General features: G+C 39.2%; 1 protein-coding gene across 1 annotated transcript in view; it reads left to right on the forward strand.

Annotated features, from left to right (window-relative positions):
• Positions 1-15771, forward strand: part of LOC114280602 (cyclic nucleotide-gated ion channel 17-like) — a 47627-nt gene that overhangs the window by 11510 nt on the left and 20346 nt on the right. The window contains exon 5 of the mRNA XM_082920548.1: positions 7108-7219. Within this exon, the coding sequence (XP_082776674.1) occupies positions 7108-7219 (112 nt within the window). The remainder of the gene's footprint in view (positions 1-7107; positions 7220-15771) is intronic.

Below are 15771 nucleotides of genomic sequence, written 5' to 3' on the forward strand. Positions count from 1 at the left end.
CCGATTTGTGTTGGTTGTGTTTTGGTTTGTTTTGTGTTTTTTTATTTTTATTTTTTTTATTTTTTTTTTATTTTTTTTTATAGTGTAAAATGCTGATCGGGGTTGATCCCCGGCATGAAGAAATGACAAGTTTGTAAAATGTTGTTGTTGTTGTTGTTTTTTTTTTTTTTTTTTTTTTTTTTTTTTGGGGGAGTGTTTTGTTGAAAAAATAAAAATAAAATGAAAGAAAACAAGGGAGAACGAAAATAGTTAAAAAATATTTATAGATGGATTATATGAAAAACATCAGTGCGATTGTTTCAAAATAAAGTGGGGTATTTAAAAAAGAGGAAAAGTGACTTGGAAAAAATAAATAAAAATAAGTGATTTTTGAAATCAAATGGAGGAGAGAGAGGGACAAACCCATGTGATAAAGTGGAGAGAGAGTCGGTGAGTGGGGTGCAAAAGGTGAAGGAGAAATGATGGATTGAAAATGGTTTGGGTCAAAAGTGGACACTGTTAGTGGGGAACATGAGTGCATTGATTATTTGATATAATAATAATAATAATAAAAATAAAAAGTTAGAACAGTTGGAGAGAATGAGTGGAGTATGGTAAGGGTTTCATCCAAAGCCAAAATTCCTGCAGCGAATCACTTCGCAAATCCTAGCATGAGCTTTTTCTCTTTCCAGGCTTATTCATGAATTTCCTGGTGATTTCAAGAGCCTCTGGTGGCATTGTGGCAGAAAACACCCCAACCTGGATTTTGGGTGGTAGCAACTGAGAACACCCCAACCTGGATTTTGGGTGGCAGCAACTGGAAAATATCATAGATCTGATTTTTAAAAACCTCGTGACAGCATTTCATCAGCTTCATCCAAGACAAACATTTTGATGTAAACAGGGCGAAGTGATTGTCTCCGCAACATGTCAAACACACGACCAGGAGTACCAACAACAACATGAACCCCACTGGAGAGAATGCGCTGATCTTCGCGCACACTAGTCCCTCCAACACAAGCATGAACCTTCACACTTTGCTGGGCAAGTTCAAGAGTGGGTGGAAGAACCAAAGCTTGGCACTCAACCAAGCTATAATCTAGCTGCTGCAGAATTCCAGAGCAGAATGTTGCAGTGTTTCCAGTTCCAGACTGTCTCGTCATATGAGGTGAAGAATTCTTCTCCATCAGCCTCACACATGACTACAGTTGCACAAATCTTTGTTGATTTTATCAGCGGAATAGGTTGAGGTCCGGCGGGCGGCTAAGGTGAGGTTGCCGCCCGCCGGGGAAGCGAAAATACTAGGTTTTAAACCAGCTCTGATACCATGTAAGAAATAATGTATAGAGAAAGAGAGAGAATAAATTGTATGTATTATTATTGATTGATATATTGTTCTATACATTACAATGATTCATGATTCCTATATATAGAAGAGGGTGAGTGTGTAGTAGGTAAGGAGTAGGTGAAGTGGAGGTGGTAGTGGTGTAGTGGGTTAGGTTTAGTGGAGTAGGTTTAAGTGGGTGAAGTAGGTGATAAATTTTAACAGTTTGTTATTTTGTGTCTTATCTATCCTGGTTAGGAAGAGTCAATTCTTAACAAGATTACCTTGTGATCTTGGATGGTACACTTCCACAGGGTTGGAAAACATTCCGGGAGGCATAGAATGGATTACACAAATAGTAAACAAATGATTAGAGATTATAATTGACTTTAGCTAGAACTTGCAAGAGAGAAATGTATCTAGGAGAGGATTCATTTAAGATTAATCTTGGATATGGGGAGCCTTATGAAATGACAGTTGAAACAAATTGGAGACATCAAAGGTGTTCCCATTGTGAGTTCTAGGGTCACTCGACCATAGCTTGTCCCAGATGTAAGAAATAGATGTATTATTGATTGATTATTGATTCATATATTGAATGTTACAATGATTCCTATATATAGAAGAGTAGGTGGTAGTAGGTGGTAGATGGAGTAGGTAAAGTGGAGGTGGTAGTGGTGTAGTGGGTTAGGTTTAGTGGAGTAGGTGAGGTGGTAGTGGTGTAGTGGGTTAGGTTTAGTGGGTGAAGTAGGTGATAGGTTTTAACAGCCCCCCGCAAACTCAAGGGGGATAGGAACTAACCAACTTGAGTTTGGAGAGAGTAACAAAACAAGAAAATACATTAATACATAAAATAAAAGAGGATAGGAGACACTGTATGGTCATGTCAGACCGTTGGTGAAGACACTGTATGGTGGTGTCATAACGGTGTAGAGGACACTGTATGGTGGTGTCATAACGTTGTAGAGGACACTGTATGGTGGTGTCAGACCGTTGGTGAAGACACTGTATGGTGGTGTCATAACGTTGTAGAGGACACTGGATGGCGGTGTCAGACTGATGTAGAAGACAGTTTATGGGGTCATGTCGGACCGTTGTAGCAGACAATGTTGTGACAGTTTACAGAGTCTTGCTGGACCCTTGTAGAAACTAACCGGAATCAATGTCGGGACAGTTTACAGAGTCTTGTCGGACCCATGAAGGAGCTAACCAGAATCAATGTCGGGACAGTTTACAGAGTCTTGTCAGACCCATGAAGGAGCTAACCGGAATCAATGTCGGGACAGTTTACAGAGTCTTGTCGGACCCCTAAAAAGTCGCACCCTCAAAAGGTGTGCCCAATCTGTCAAAAAAGGCGTGTCATCAAAAGGCGTGCCCAATCCATAAAAAGGCGTGCCATCAAAAGGCGTGCCCAATACATAAAAAGGCGTGCCATCAAAAGGCGTGCCTATCAAAAGGAGTGCCCATGTTGTCGGCGAGCGTCGAGAGGCGCATGATGCGCGTGTCTGCCTCTTCGTCAGGGTCTTTATAAACTGAGGCGGAGGCTGTGCTTGAGGCAGAAGCGAAGACAAAAAAACCTTGTGAAAAAACTTCTGAAAAACTCTTCATTTTCTGAGAGAGATATTCGTTTTCTGAGAGATTGTCTCTAAGAGCTGCAAATCTTGAAACACTCTGTTGCCCAGAAAATGGCCTCTTCGTCCCGTAGTCTGCTCACTCTCTTTCCAGACCTCAACGAGTCAACAAGAGAGATAACTGGTGCGGTGGCCCGTGAACCTCAACCAAACACCTCTGATTTTGCTCCGTTGAACTTTCCGATGCGGTCTGTGGAGCAAAAAATGGCGGTGCAAACTGATATTGAGGCCAATCAGTATACTTTGAAGTCATGTGTTGAAACCATGACTGCGGTCACAAACTTGTCGCACCGGCTGCAAAGTAGAACAAATGAGGTGCAGCAGCTAAACGCTCAACTGGCTCTGCTCCAACGCATGTATAAGGATGCGCGAGCAGAGATAAGTGTGCTAAAGGCGGAAAATAAGGAGCTGAAGCGGAAGGCCACCGTGATGTTCCGATTCGGAGGTTCGCCATATGCTGGAGTGGAGGAGCAAGGAGTAGTGATCGTGCCCAGTGGAGTGGGAAACATGGAGGCAACACCGTCAAGGGCTGCCCAGGACGGAGGCAAGAAGAAAAGACCGGCGGAATAGGCGAAGAAGTGAGGTCGGTTGGTGGCCGGCTGCAGAAAAGAAAACAAAGCTGTTGGTATTGTGTGGTGGTTTGTTGTTGTTGTTGTTGCTTTTTTTTTTTTTTTGTGTAAAATTGTGATCGGGGTGGATCCCTGAGATGAATAAAATATGGTTTGGTGTGCAAAGCTATATGGTATGAAGGGAATTGAAAAAAGATTAAAAATAATGTGAAAGAAAAATAAAGAAAGAAATAATAAAAATATATTTAAAATCAAAATGAAAGATGGGGGAAATAAGGAAAGAGATTTGGAGAAAATAAATAAAAATAATGGATTTTGAAATCAAACGGAGGAGAGAGAGGGGACAAGCCCATGTGAGGGAAAGAGGGGTTTAAAGAAAGTGAGGGAGTGGGTTGATTAAAAAAAAAAAAGATTGTGGGTTTGAAAGTGGAAAGATGAGAGAGAGACAATGGTGAAGTACTCAAAAGAGCCTGACAATCCCATCCCACCAAGTCCTGCAAAGCCAGGGGCTCAGATCTCAGAGTCCATTTCAAGAATACAAGAGAGACAGCACATGCCAGCAGGAAGCTGCCTTTGACGAAGGCTAAGAGGTATTTAGAAGATGTTCTGGCTCACAAGTAGGCCATACCATTTTTTTTTTTTTTTTTTTTTTTTTTTTTTTTTTTTTTTAGGGATGTAGGACGAACTGCTCAGGCAAAGAATAGACATTCAAATGGACAAGGACGTTGGCCTATCAAATCTGCTGGATTCATACTCGACTTGCTTAAAAATGGTGAGAGTAACGCCTCGGTGAAAGGCTCATCAAGGTGAATCCAAGCGGTCCCGGTAGGTGGAGACGGGCGTTTGAGAAGAGGCCGGCGACGGAGATGCGACTGCTTGTGGTTGTGGTGGAGATCTGGATGGTGGCAACGAGGTAGTGTTTGAGCTCGATACGCTACAAGAAGAAAATGAAAGTTTGCTCGATAAGCTTCGATTTGCAGAGGAAAGGTGTGATGAAGCAGAGGCAAGAGCCAGGCAGCTTGAGCAACAGGTTGCTAATCTTGGAGAAGGTGTATCCCTAGAAGCCCGATTGTTGTCCAAGAAGAAGGCAGCCTTGCAGCAAAAAGAGGCTGCTTTGAAAGTGGCAGCATAAACATATAGTGGCAGAGGTGAAGGGAGGTTTGAATTGGTTGAGATCCGGCGGGCGGTCAAGGCAAGGTTGCCGCCCGCCGGAAGGCGAAGAACACCAAGATCTTTAACCTATAGCTCTGATACCATGTAAGAAATAGATGTATTATTGATTGATTATTGATTCATATATTGAATGTTACAATGATTCCTATATATAGAAGAGTAGGTAGTAGTAGGTGGTAGATGGAGTAGGTAAAGTGGAGGTGGTAGTGGTGTAGTGGGTTAGGTTTAGTGGAGTAGGTGAGGTGGTAGTGGTGTAGTGGGTTAGGTTTAGTGAGTGAAGTAGGTGATAGGTTTTAACACCAGGTTTAATAGCAATATACCTCTAAGACAATAATGGAAAGAGAAAGAGGTTTGACGTGAGCCTTGTAAAGAAACATCAAACAAATGGACAAAGATTACAGCTAAGAATGGAAAGAGCAACCACCATGGAAAGATCTTCCTTTTTGGCTTCTTGCTCAAACTATTTTGATATTCTTAATTCTTGCTCTCTAAGAGAGCGGGGAATCCAAGATGATATTGAAGATAGAAATGAATTCAATATCCTAGGTACGGTTGGGGAAGTGGCAGATGATGATAGTTCTGTCTCAAGGGAAGTAACCTGAAGGAAACTTAAGGAAAATATCCAAAATCTCCAACATGCTAGGGCACAAAGCTAATTTTATCTGGTGTTAGTTTTGGGATTGTGTGTTTTTCCCTTTTGCGTTATTTATTTATTTTCTTGGTATCCTAAACTCTCAGTTTGTGAGAACTTTCTTTTAGGCTAGTTTTGAGTTATCTATTGATGTGTTTGGTGGCCTTTATGGTTGTTTCCTGTTTGTGCCCTTGTGGCTGTGTTTGTGTTTTGAGCTTTTATGCATCTCGAAATCAATCTTACCAAAAATAAAGAAATAAGAAATGTAGTGTCTTCCCATGAGCAGTTGGGTTTGTCACGGAAATATGCATCTGGGATGCGACCCTGGTTGTTGATGTTTAAAGTGAAGGGAGATCAGCTCTGAGGACAACTAATCTTCACACAGCTCAGATACTTTCTGGATGAAAGATAGATTTGTGGTTTTATCATTTTATTTGATGGATGCCTAAATTGAAAGAGGAAGGGAATAAAATTTTAAGTGAAGGAGATTAGATCTGAGGATATATGCTGTGGAAAGAAATTCATTGTGGAGGGTGGATGAGTCAAATTCTGCAATTGCTTGGGGTGAATGGTTCTAAAATATTTTTTGTGGGATTGGGTTAATGGAAGGCAATAAGAAAATCTAGGAGGTGCGGTGTAGTAGAAAATGACCAGATGATGAGGTCTTTTATGATAATTTGTGTGAAGGTATTGCATTAAAAACAATATCCCCTAGACCTCCTTTCTATTGTCACTGAAGAGGATGCTTCAATAGCAGAAGACTATGTAAGATTCTGATGGTAAAGTGGTGTTAGATCTAGTTCAGTAAATTATTGCAGGTTTAGAAGTTGGATTAGCAGAGGCTTTCATTGGGTTGTTATAAGCAGTCCCTCTTTATAGTGAGAAAGGATGCCTAGGGTTGGAACTTGGAAGTATTTTTGGATATACTGTACTTAGTGGTGGATGTAATCCTGGCTTCCTTCAGCAGGTTTTCAGTGCTAAAATGCCTTCCAAGGCATTCATTTTGCTTGGACTGTAACTTTAAATTCAATCTTTGAGCATTTATAATTTATTAACAGGGAATACTTTTTGTCAATTGTTGTATGTGCAAAGCAGCTGAGGAGATTGTAAATTATCTTTTGGCTTAATAACATAGCTGGAATATATATATATATATATGTTCTTCTCTATAGGTAGTGTATAGTGGTGTGGTTGCATCGCATCTTGGTAAGGTGTTGGGAAGTTGACGAAGGAGTTGTGTCGGGATAAGGGGAAGGGGTCTGTGGAAACTTGGTTTTTTGAAGTGCATAACCAATTCCGACTTCATGAACAATCAGTTTGGTATGTTAAAAAAGAAAAAAAGAAAAAAGGCAATGAAGTAATTCTACAGATATCATTGGCGTGAATAAAATTATTCCAAGTTCTTCAAGTTCCATGAGTGAACTGTGTTAAGGATGATATCATATTTATATATGTAAATGATTTTTATAATCTGATAGCAAAAGCAAGTACAGGAGCTAGAAACATCTATTGTTGCTTTCTATCTCACCCGTCACACCTTGATAATACCATACACATGAAACTCTAAACTATTGATCTCCTATTGGTCCAAAAATTGATGGTTGCCATGATTAAGTTAATGGTGTCGTCAAATGTATATATAAATAATCGTGAAAATGGTAATTGGAGGTGTTTGTTGCATGCAGAACTGATGAAACAACTATTAAGGGATACGTGTTTTTGTCTTTCTAGTTTTAAAGTAACAATAATGTACTATTTCAAACAGTTTGTTGATACATTATGTTTCCTTTGATATCCCAGTTCATATGGTCAGAGTTTGTCTACAACCACATTTATTGGCGAGACGTGTTTTGCCATCCTGATCGCCATCTTGGGTCTTGTTTTGTTTGCACATCTGATTGGGAACATGCAGGTATTTAAATCCTTCCCAATTCCTTCCATTAAACTTAGATGCTTTAAACTCGAGATTTGGAAACTACCATTCCAATTGATAAAGATGTTATCAAAACACCCTGTTCTAATTATTTTGTGAAAAAAAATGGTTAAAACTTTTCTATTATAGAAACTAGTTGCCTTGTTTTCCTTCCCAATACTTTGATATCGAAAAAATTGCATATATATGCTGGAAATTGTGTTCATGCATATAATATGATAGTGGTGTTGGTGGTAGATAGTGGTATGTATAGAATATGATAGTGGTGTTGGTTGTAGATAGTGGCATGTATAGAATATGATAGTGGTGTTGGTGGTAGATAGTGGCATGTATATAATAAGATAGTGGTAGATAGTGGTAATATATAATATGTAAGTGGCATATAATGGGTTATGATGATGTTTGTAATATCTCCTATATAAGGAGTGTCATTTGGTCTTGTAAGATAAGAAGTTTTGAATATAACAGAAATATATTCCTTCTTCCTCATATTTTCGGAGTTCTTCTTCTTTATATTTTCTAAGTTGGTATCAGAGCAACAAAAAACACAGCAGCCCTAAAACCGTCATAGCCATGTCGGAAGTCACGTCCGGAACCACTTCAACCCCTGCCGCTGCCATTCCGGTGAAAACGTCCAACTCTCACTCTGTCCAAATCACCACCATCCGCCTAAATGGTGATAATTTTCTCCGCTGGTCACAATCTGTCCGGATGTATATCCGTGGGCAAGGAAAGATCGGTTACATCACTGGTGACAAGAAGGCTCCTGCGGTTAATGATCCGCTGTTCGACAATTGGGACGCTGAAAACTCCATGGTTATGACATGGTTGGTCAATTCCATGGAGGAGGATATAAGCTCTAATTACATGTGCTATACTACTGCACAAGAATTGTGGGATAATGTTAGTCAGATGTATTCTGACCTAGGAAATCAATCTCAAGTTTTCGAATTAACTTTGAAGTTGGGAGAGATTCGTCAAGGAGATGATTCCGTCACCAAATATTTCAATTCGTTGAAAAGGTTGTGGCAGGATCTTGACATCTTCAACACATACGAATGGAAATCAGTTGACGACTGCAACCACCACAAGAAAACTGTGGAAGACAGCCGTATTTACAAGTTTCTTGCCGGCCTCAACATTGAGTTCGATGAAGTGCGAGGAAGAATTATTGGCAGACCTCCTCTCCCATCCATTGGCGAAGTATTTGCCGAAGTCAGAAGGGAAGAGAGCCGAAGGAGCGTCATGCTTAAGAAAAAAGGTAATGGTGAATCAATTGAAATTTCTGCTTTAATTAGCGATGCTGCGGCCAACAAGGCTGCAAATTACCAGCGCAGGTTTGATGATAAGCCATGGGTCTGGTGTGATTTTTGCAACAAGCCTCGCCATACACGCGAAACGTGTTGGAAGATTCATGGCAAACCTGTCAACTGGAAAAGCAGCAAACAAGGAGAGAAGAATCGTGGCTTTCCTACCGCTAATGAAGCCGATTCAGGTCCCTTCAACAAAGAGCAGATTGATCAACTCTTAAAGCTGATAAAATCCAACTCCTCAACCGGTACTCCTAGTGTTTTGTTGGCACAAACAGGTAGAAATCCTAAAGCCTTCTCTTGCCTAAACTTCTCTCCGTGGATCATAGATTCCGGTGCCTCCGATCACATGACTAGTTTTTCCCATTTATTTAGTACTTATTTCCCTTGTTCTGGTCATGACAAAATCAGAATAGCCGATGGTAGTTTTTCACCTATTGCAGGAAAAGGATTTATTAAACTAACTGAGAAAATTAATCTCAATGCTGTTCTTCACGTCCCCAACTTAGCCTGTAACCTTTTGTCTGTCAGTAAACTATCTAAGGATTCTAATTGTCGTGTTACATTTTTTGAATCCCATTGTGAATTTCAGGACCAGAACTCGGGGATGATGATTGGGCGTGCTAGGATGCTTGAAGGTCTTTACTACTTTGATGAAGTACCTGTTAGTAATAAAAAAGCTCAGAGCTTTAATAGTACTAGTTCAATCTCTGTTCGAGAAAAAATAATGCTATGGCACTATAGGCTAGGACATCCTAGTTTTCTTTATCTGAAACATTTATTTCCAGAATTATTTAAAGGGATTGATTGTTCTTCTTTTCATTGTGAAAGTTGCATTTTTGCAAAATTTCATCGCTCTACTTATTTGCCAAAACCTTACCAGGCTTCAAAACATTTTTATTTGATTCATAGTGATGTTTGGGGCCCTTCTAAAATCACTACTCTTTCTGGTAAAAGATGGTTTGTTACATTTATTGATGACCATACCCGCTTATGTTGGATTTATTTGATGAATAAAAAATCTGACGTGAAAAATTTATTCACAAATTTTTACAATATGATTGAAAACCAATTTCAAACCAAAATTGGTATTTTACATTCTGATAATGGAACAGAATATTTCAATGAGCAGTTGGGTGAGTTTTTGGAAAAAAAAGGGATTTTTCATCAATCTACATGTCGGGATACCCCTTAACAAAATGGCATTGCAGAACGAAAAAATAAACATCTACTTGAAGTAGCACGTGCTATAATGTTTTACATGCATGTTCCTAAATATTTATGGGGTGAAACAATTTTAACAGCCTCTTATTTGATAAACAGGATGCCTACAAAGGTGTTAACATACAAAACACCTTTTGATTGTCTCAAAACTTTTTTTCCTGACACGAGGTTGTTTTCTGATTTACCCGCCAAAGTTTTTGGATGTACTGCCTATGTTCATGTTCCCAGTCAATTTCGTTCAAAACTTGACCCCCGTGCTATAAAATGTGTTTTTTTGGGTTATTCCTCAAACAAAAAGGGGTATAAGTGCTTCGATCCTCAAAACAAGAAATTTCATGTGAGTATGGATGTGTCATTTGTGGAAACAAAATCCTATTTCCCCAACACTTCTCTTCAGGGGGAGACAAGTGGAGTAGAAGACCGTTTTTGGGATATTTCTATCCTGCTCCCCAATGTCATTTATCCTACACAAAAACCACATCTGTCTGATAATGATCACTTAGGAGAACCAAGTTCTATGGTGCCTAGTCAAGAAGATTCTTGTTTAGGGGGAGAAGTACTACAAAATGATCTAAATCCTGAGCTTCAGGTTTATACTAGGAAGCGATTTCATCTGAGGAATAATGACCCGAATGTCCATCCTAATGACCCGAATGTCCACCCGAGTTCTGGCATCGAAATTTTAGGTAATCCTATTCCTTCTATTTCCGACCTTGATGTACCTATAGCAATTAGGAAAGGTGTCCGAAATTGCATTAAACATCCTATTGCAAATTACCTCTCCTATCAAAGACTGTCTAAAAACCATAGAGCTTTCACATCTAGGATTTCACACTTGTTTGTTCCAAGGAATATACAGGAAGCATTGGATGATCCGAATTGGAAATTAGCAGTCATGGAAGAGATGAATGCTTTAAGGAGAAGTGGTACTTGGGAGATAGTTGATCTACCCAAAGACAAGAAAACAGTTGGGTGTAAATGGGTGTTTACGATAAAATGTAACGCAGATGGAAGCGTTGAGAGATACAAGGCGAGACTGGTAGCTAAAGGCTTCACTCAAACTTATGGGATCGACTATCAGGAGACGTTTGCTCCTGTTGCTAAAATAAATTCCATCAGAGTACTGTTATCTCTTGCAGTAAATTCAGATTGGCCTCTACATCAACTTGACATTAAAAATGCATTTCTCAATGGTGATCTTGAAGAGGAGGTGTACATGAGCTTACCGCCGGGATTTGAGCAGAGACTTGGAAGTGACAGAGTATGCAGATTGAACAAGTCATTATACGGACTCAAACAATCACCAAGAGCGTGGTTTGAACGCTTTGGGAAGGCAGTTATCAGTTGTGGCTTCTCGCAGAGTCAAGCAGATCACACAATATTTTATAAACATTCAAAAAACAGTAAAATTGCAATTTTGATTGTTTATGTTGATGACATCATTTTAACTGGTAATGATGAAGCAGAGTTAGCAGCCCTCAAAGAGAAACTCGCAAAAGAATTTCACATTAAGGATCTGGGAGCCCTCAAGTATTTCCTCGGAATGGAATTTGCAAGATCCAAGGAAGGTATATTCGTTAATCAGAGAAAATATGTTCTTGATCTCCTTGGAGAAACAGGTATGCTTGGTTGTAAGATGGCGGAGACTCCGATCGAGCCTAACTTGAAGTTACAAGCTGCTAAGGCTGAAGAAGTCAAAGAGAGAGAACAATATCAGCGACTTGTAGGGAAATTGATTTACTTGTCTCATACGCGGCCTGATATTGCCTTTGCAGTCAGCATGGTAAGTCAGTTCATGCACTCACCAGGGGCAGAGCACTTTGAGGCCGTTTATAAGATCTTAAGATATTTGAAAGGAACTCCAGGGAGAGGCTTACTATTCAAGAAACATGGACATCTTCAAGTTGAAGTATACACAGACGCAGACTGGGCAGGAAGTGTTACAGACAGGAGATCAACATCCGGATACTGCTCCTTTGTAGGTGGGAACCTAGTTACATGGCGGAGTAAAAAACAGAATGTGGTAGCTAGAAGTAGTGCAGAAGCAGAGTTCAGAGCTGTTGCCCATGGAATCTGTGAAGTAATGTGGATTAAAAGAATTCTTGAAGAATTAAAGCTTTCTCACCCGACACCTATGAAGGTCTATTGTGACAACAAAGCAGCTATATCTATAGCTCATAATCCAGTTCTACATGATCGCACAAAACATATAGAAGTGGATAAACATTTCATCAAGGAGAAAATCAATGCTGGCATAATCTGTATGACCTACCTTCCAACAGGTGAACAATTAGCTGATGTGCTAACGAAGGGACTACACAAGAAGCAATTTGATAAGCTGACTAGCAAGCTGGCTATGGAAGATATCTTCAAACCAGCTTGAGGGGGAGTGCTGGAAATTGTGTTCATGCATATAATATGATAGTGGTGTTGGTGGTAGATAGTGGTATGTATAGAATATGATAGTGGTGTTGGTTGTAGATAGTGGCATGTATAGAATATGATAGTGGCGTTGGTGGTAGATAGTGGCATGTATATAATAAGATAGTGGTAGATAGTGGTAATATATAATATGTAAGTGGCATATAATGGGTTATGATGATGTTTGTAATATCTCCTATATAAGGAGTGTCATTTGGTCTTGTAAGATAAGAAGTTTTGAATATAACAGAAATATATTCCTTCTTCCTCATATTTTCGGAGTTCTTCTTCTTCATATTTTCTAAGTATATATATATATATATATATTGTGTAATCAAAAGATGCTTCATGATTAGATGATTCACTCACTGAAATATTTATAACATTCTCGATAAGCTTGGATGTGTATTAGGCAGGTTGATAAGCTTTCTCCCACCAATCTTTGATACCTCTATCTCCTTCCTTGCCTTTATGCTGATGGTTAACGTCAACAGGAGTAGCTATTGGTTTGCATCCTAACGTACCTGTTTCTTTTAGGAGATTGATAACATGCTTACGCTAAGATAGAAATATGCCCTTTTTAGATTTGGCAACATCTAAGTAATGAAGCCTTCCTAAATCCTTAATTTCAAATTTTAAAAGTTAAGCCTGTAGTTTGGATATCTCTTCACATCATCACTAGTCACAACTATATCATCAACATACTCAAATGCTAGATAATTCCTAGGTTTGATTTGCCCTCTGAAATCTACAAAACCACACCCTAGGAAATTGCTTGAAGCCATAGAGCCCTAGTGGTAAAGAGGCGTACATTAGGATGAACCGTGGAATGGGATGTCTTGTGTTCGACTCCTCGTGGTGTTGCATTTGGGCTTAACGGATACATCTGGTTTGCAGGTGATTTCTTGTATCCGGAGTTTACCTGCATGGGTAGGTCCAATGTGCCCCTACCTTGGGAGGGTTCCTCATCATTAAAAATAAAGAGTCTTCTTCAACTTGCATACTTTATTTCAGTTTTATAAGGTGGAAAACTGGGCGGAATTTTGAATTTTCAAGATGTACCCACTCTTCTAAGTCTTTGTGAAGAAATGCATTCTTCACATCCAGCTGGTTCAACCTCCATCCCAATGTAGTTGCACAAGATATAACCTCCTGAACATGTTCATCTTACAGAATGGATAATAGCTTCAATACCATGTGAGAACAATGAAACTAGAGTCAAGGTCTGCAATTGACATGGTGGTGCTGGAGGGATAGTTTGCTTTGATTAGCATCAGCACGATGTATATCAGTCTTTAAATTTTCTTGGTCTAATGAGTGAGATATGCTTGCAAAGCCTCACTCATATATTTTGTTCCATTTTCCCATGAGGTTAAGTTTTATTACTAAATCTATATTGTAATCTATGTAGCCTAGATTCCTCTATAATTCGACAGGTTTTGGTGATAGCAAAGAAGAAACTTGTAGATTGATTACTAAAGTTAATGAACCCAAAGTTGAGTACAAATATATAATCTAATAGAACAAACCCTAATAATCTACAGGACTAAACTACCCTGAATGAATAATATAAAATACAATAATTCACACCTCCCGCCTCAAACCGAGGATGCGAGCGCAGAGAGCATCGAAAGTTTGCCAAGAAGAAAACGAAAATGAGCAACAATATGAGTCTTCGTAAAAAAATCGGTCAACTGAAGAGAGGAGGGAACAAAAGGGAGAGTAATGGTGTCAGCTTGAAGATGCTGTCTGACGAAGTGACAATCTATTTCAACATGCTTTGTCTGCTCATAGAAGACAACACTCTGATTATCACAATACAGCGGAGTTAGATCAGAAAGAGAGACACCCATATCAAAAAGAAGCCACGGAAGCCAAACGATCTCGGAAGTAGCATGAGCCATGGCACGATACTCTCAGCAGTGGAATGAGCAACAACAGACTATTTTTTACTCTTCCAAGATATGAGAGAATCTCCGAGGAAAACACAAAGACCAGACGTGGATTTGCGATTAGAGATGTCACCTGCCCAACCAACATCAGCATAGGCACGAAGAGTCAAGTTCGAAGAGGTAGATAACAGCAGACATTGCAACAAAGTGCCACGAAGGTAGCGCAGAGTACGGAGTAAGGCAGCCCAGTATGTGGAACGAGGAGCAGAAACAAACTGACTGAGAATGTGCACAACATAGGAGATATTCGGATGAGTAACGGTGAGACAAACAAGGCACCTAACCAACTCGCGATATAAAGTGGGATCCTCAAGATGAACACCATCAGAAGCAGAAAACTTGGCATGCAACTCAAGAGGAGTGTTGACAATTTTGTCATCAGTGAGATTGGCACGAGAAAGAATATCACCGGCATATTTAGTCTGAGAGAGAAGATACCCAGTAGGAGAAGTATCAACCTCAATACTAAGAAAATACCAAAGAGACCCCAAATCCTTCCTCTCGAACTCCTAAAACAACTGATGCTTAACCTCCTCAATAGTACTATAATCAGAGTTAGTGATGATCATATTATCCACATATAAGAGAAGGAGAACAAGGCCAACAGAAGTGTGCTAAACAAAGAGAGCACAATCATGATGACTAGGGCGAAAACCAAGTTGAAGTGCAATAGAGTGAAAATGCTCATACCAAGCATGTGGAGACTGCTTGAAACCATATAAAGCATGGTAAAGACGACAAACCACACCAGAAGGGTGAAAGAGACCCAATGGAGGGCGCATATCTAAGAAGTACGGGTGCGGGTACGAGTACGGTACGGGTACGAGTGCGGATACGCCGATACGGCAAAACCTCAAAAAAGTAGGATACGGGTACGGCTGCGGTACGCCGATATTTTTTTATTTTATTTTTTATTTTTTATAATTATGGTTAAAAGATCCAACCTATAAATTGAAATTAAATATCAAAACTAAAAAGTATGATTGATTATTAATTTTGTTCTAATTAATTTTTATAATTTTGTTCTAATTAATTTTTTTGATTATTAACATTATATAAGTATGATTGATTATTAATTTTTGTGTTCTAATTTATTAATTTTTTTGATCTATTTTTTTAAATAATTTATAAAGGCTATATATATAATATATAAATAAAAACATATCATACACATATATAATAATATAAGTATAATTTATAAAAACATAAATAAAAATATATAATAAAAAAATAAAAAGTTATAATAATATGATATAAATTATAATTTATACTATATATATATATATATATATCTATATATAATATCTATATCTAGGTTATAGCTAAGAGAGAAACAGAGTCGAAGAGAGGAGAGAAATAGGCGAAGTGAGAGAGAGAGAGAGAGAAAGAGAAGGCGAAGGTTGTCGGAGGTCGGCGAAGGTCGTCAAAGGTCGATCGAAGGTCGTCGGAGCCGTCGGAGCTGCAAACCAGGTACTCCTCTCTTCTCTGTTTCTTCTCTTCCGTGTTCGGAATAGCTGAGTTCTGCCGTACCCCGGCGTACCCACGGCGTACCCAAGCTGTACCAGTTCTCCCAAACGTACCGAGACACTGTTTGCCGTATCCGGTACGCGTGCAGCCGTACCGG

The sequence above is a fragment of the Camellia sinensis genome, chromosome 3 (genome assembly GCF_055761805.1).
Source record: "Camellia sinensis isolate YWXY chromosome 3, ASM5576180v1, whole genome shotgun sequence".
Classification (NCBI taxonomy): domain Eukaryota; kingdom Viridiplantae; phylum Streptophyta; class Magnoliopsida; order Ericales; family Theaceae; genus Camellia; species Camellia sinensis.